Genomic DNA, 4,146 nt, shown 5'->3' with positions numbered 1-4,146 from the left:
AACTATTAACCATACTACATATCCCTTCAAAATCATTTCTAGATAAATATTAGTCTAAATAATTACTACTATCATTGTCATTGTTGTTTTATAAGAATGACACAATCATTTTCTGTCTTAGAAGAATGACACAATCCTGTAATTGTCTCTCATTTTCAACTCAACCACCTACCGAGATAATCTCTGCCATGTCAGTAGCCATGTTTTCGTTTTTGCTGTTGCTGTTGCTGTTGTTGTTGTTGAGACAGGGGTTCTTTGTGTAGCCTTGGCTGTCCTGGACTCACTTTGTAGACCGGCATGGTCTTGAACTCACAGAGATTTGCCTGCCTCTTCCTTCCCGAGCGCTGGAATTAGAGTAACCATGTTTAATCTTTGATTGATAAGTATCTTTTCACAAAATGTGTATTATAAATGTAAATAATCTTTGAGTGGATCTTTGAGTTATTTCCAATCATTTCAAGTATTTATCTACATAGTATCTATTCTAAATGTCACAATTTTCAATAACCATTCTTGTATGTACACATGTGTATTTGGATATGAAGAATAAGTGATAACTGTCTCTCAAGTTTGTGTTTGTTGCTCTTTCTGTTACTGGGAAGTTATTCCTGTTCACAACTATTTTTATTTTGATTTTGTTTGAGGATATTCCTTTCTTTCCTCTCTTCTTCCTTCCATTCTTCTTTCCTTCTTTCCTTCTTTCTTTCTTTTCTGTGCTGGATAGTTTTATATCAACTCCACACAAACTATAGTCATCTGAAAGGAAGGAACCCTGCTGGAAGAAATGCTTACACAAGATCTGGAAACCTGTGGAGCTGTTTCTTGGTGATTTATGTGGGAGGTCCCAGCCCTTTGTGGGTGGTGTCACCCTGGGCTGGTGGCCCTGAGTTCTATAAGCCATAAGGAGCAGGCCAATAAGCAGCTTTCCTTGAGGCCTTTGCATCAGCTTTTGACTCCATATTCTTGCCCTATTTGAGTTTCTGTCCTTATTTCTTTCCATGGCCAACAGTAATGAGGATGTATAAGACAAATAAACCCTTTCTTTCCCCCACCAAGTTGCTTTGGCCATGGTGCCTAATCATAGCAATAGTAGCCCTAAGGCACTTTCTGTCTGTCTGTCTTATAGACATGTGAAGATCAGAGGCCAACCAGTGGGTGTCAGTCCACTCCTTTTATAATGTGAGTTCTGAGAGACTCAGTTCATCAGGCTTGAGAGAGCAATTGTCTTTACCCATAGAGCCATCTTCTCAGCCCTTGTAATGTTCCTATTTTTTCATATTGATTATAAAATGTCTCTTTGTACAATATTCTGGAAACTTCTACCATGCCTGTCTCTCTGCCTTTGAAATTTCTTTACATGTACTTGGCTGTAAATTGTTTTTTAAACCAGTAAAGAAAGGACACCAGCCTCTCAAGCATCTCACTATAGGTGGAGTGTCTTCTTCAGGACTGTATGGACCTCCCTATTCCTCAAGCAGTAGATGATTGGGCTGCACATGGGCGTGGCTACTGTGTAGATGACTGACAGCACCTTGTTGAGGTCTGTGGGTTTGATATGGCCGGGCCTGGAATACATAAAGAGGACCACAGAATAGAAAATTCCCATTACAAGAAGGTGGGAGGCACATGTGGAGAGAGCTTTGTGGCTCGCAGCAGCTGAAGGCATTCGGATCAGCACCCTACCGATGGCCATATAAGAGGCAATAGCAATGAGCAATGACCCACAGAAGATGACAATGGCTAGGATAAAGTCAATCAGTTCTGTGAGGGCCACATGGGTGCAGGACAGGTTGAGCAGTGGAGAGACATCACAGAAGAAGTGGTTGAGGACATTGGGGCCACAGTAGGACAGGCTTGCTATGCATGTGGTCTTGACCACAGAGACCAGCAGTCCACCCACCCAGGAGGACAAGGCCAATCCCCAGCAGATCTGTGGCCTCATGAGCAGTGGGTAATGCAGTGGATGGCAGATGGCCAAATAGCGGTCGTAGGCCATGGAGGCCAGGAGGGTGCACTTAGTACCAATGAGAGAGATGAATAAAAACAATTGAGCCATGCAGGATGAGAAAGACACACGGCAAGGGCTGGACCTCAAGCCCATAAGCAGGCTGGGCATGGTGACTGACACATAGCACATCTCCAGGCAGCTGAGGTTGCCCAGGAAGAAGTACATGGGTTTGTGGAGCAACTCATGGTGGTTGCCGATGACGTAGATAACTAGCATGTTCTCTAAGAGTATCAGCAGGTAGAGGATCAGAAAGATAACAAACAGACTGTCCTTCATGTCTTCCCTGGCAGACAAACCCAACAGGATAAAATCCTGGTCATTGGACCCGTTGGCCAGTTGCAGAAATCTCTCCATCTAAGTAAAGAAAGAAATAGGTTTATAAAGACCCTGGTCTGACTAGCCCAAGGGACATGTCCCATGAAAGTCTTCACCTACCAGAAAAGTGGGATAGATGTGAGGACATCCTATTGGGACTCTAGGTGAGAGAAGTATGGGAGAATGTGGGAAATAGAAGGATCCAGAGGGTCCTAGAAACCTACAAATAGAACATTATAACGGGCAGATCTGGGCCCAAGGGTGTTTGCAAACACTATGGCACCAACCAAGGACAATACGTGCAGTAAACATTGAATGCCTACCCAAATCTAGCCAAGGGATAGGTCATTCTCCACAGTTGAGTGGAGAGTGGGGTCTGACTTTCACACGAACTCTGGTGCCCCATATTTGACCATGTCCCCTTGATGGGGAGGCACTCAGGGGAAGGATAGCAGGCTACCATGAAGAGACTTGATACCCTATGAGCATATACAGGGGAAGGAGGTCCCCCTCAGTCACAGTCATAGGGGAGGGGGATAGGGTGAAAGTGGGAGGGAAGGAAGAATGGGAGGGTAGAAGGATGGGATAACAATTGAGATGTGATATGAATGAATTAATAAATAAATAAATTTTTTAAAAGACCCTGGTCTGTTCCAAAATATAAAGGCATCTATAGCTAAACCTTCGTGGAAATAAATCAACTTAGCAGGGGGTTGACCTATGTCAGGCAAAGCAACGAAGAGAGGGAAAACTGCAAAACCGGAAATGGAAAATTGACACACATGGGAACTTACTGAGTCTAAATTGTTAAGAAAGATAGCTTAACGTTTGTGAGCCTCAGTTATGTTATTTGGTAAAACAGAGCTGAGGGCCTGGAAGATTACTCAACAGTTAAGAGCACCAACTGCTCTTGCAGAAGACCTGGGTCTGACTCCAGGCAACTACATGGCAGCTCACAGCCTTCTGTACCTCCAGTTCCAGGTGACCCAATACCTTCTTCTGACCTCTCAGGGCACCAGGCATGCACATGCAGGCAATATACACATAATATAAAATAAATAAATCTAAAGGGAATTAAACAGAATGAAATCTATCCTCACAAAGCCCTTAGGCCATGTGAATGAATGTTTAGGTTTTTGTTTTGTTTTGTTTTGTTTGTTGTTTTCTGTGGGGGGGGGTTGTTTGGTTTGAGATTTTTTTGGGGGGTTGGTTTTTTGTTTTTTGCTTTTTGGATTTTTTTTTTGCACTGCTGAGAATTGAACCCAGGGCTTTGCTCATTTTAGATAAAGGTTGTACTACTGAGCCATGTCTCAGCCCCTTCATGATATTTAAATAGAGTAATAGATGAGGTTGTGTTTTATAAAGCAATGAATATTTTATTGCTTTTAATAACCATAAATTATCGTTTCTGGGTCATATTTTTGTCTGCAAAACACTCCCAATGTCTCAGAAGTTGTGTGCTCTATTTTATTTTTTTTAATTTTTTTTTTTTTTTTTTTTTTTTTTTTTTTTTTTTGGTTTTTTGAGACAGGGTTTCTCTGTGTAGCCTTGACTGTCCTGGACTCACTTTGTAGACCAGGCTGGCCTCAAACTCACAGTGATCAGCCTGCTTCTGCCTCCCGAGTGCTGGGATTAAAGGCGTGTGCCACCACCGCCCAGCCTGTGTGCTCTATTTTAAATAAGAGTTATGACAATCTTTCCTAAGTATAGCTCTCTTAACTGGAATCATTTCTTTTTTTTATTATTATTAATTTATTCTTGTTACATCTCAATGTTTATCCCATCCCTTGTATCCTCCCATTCCTCCCCCCCCCATTTTCCCA

General features: G+C 42.3%; 1 protein-coding gene across 1 annotated transcript; it reads right to left on the bottom strand.

The window, feature by feature from the left end:
- Positions 1-1,423: 1,423 nt before the first annotated feature.
- Positions 1,424-2,362, bottom strand: LOC127203046 (olfactory receptor 5-like). The gene has a single exon (XM_051161860.1). It carries the CDS (start codon positions 2,360-2,362, stop codon positions 1,424-1,426), a length of 939 nt encoding a protein of 312 aa, XP_051017817.1.
- Between the last annotated feature and the right edge of the window lie 1,784 nt (positions 2,363-4,146).

Source organism: Acomys russatus, chromosome 19 (genome assembly GCF_903995435.1).
Source record: "Acomys russatus chromosome 19, mAcoRus1.1, whole genome shotgun sequence".
In the NCBI taxonomy this organism is placed as follows: domain Eukaryota; kingdom Metazoa; phylum Chordata; class Mammalia; order Rodentia; family Muridae; genus Acomys; species Acomys russatus.
Note: the sequence above shows the minus strand (reverse complement) of the source record. Positions and strands in the feature narration are given on the sequence as shown.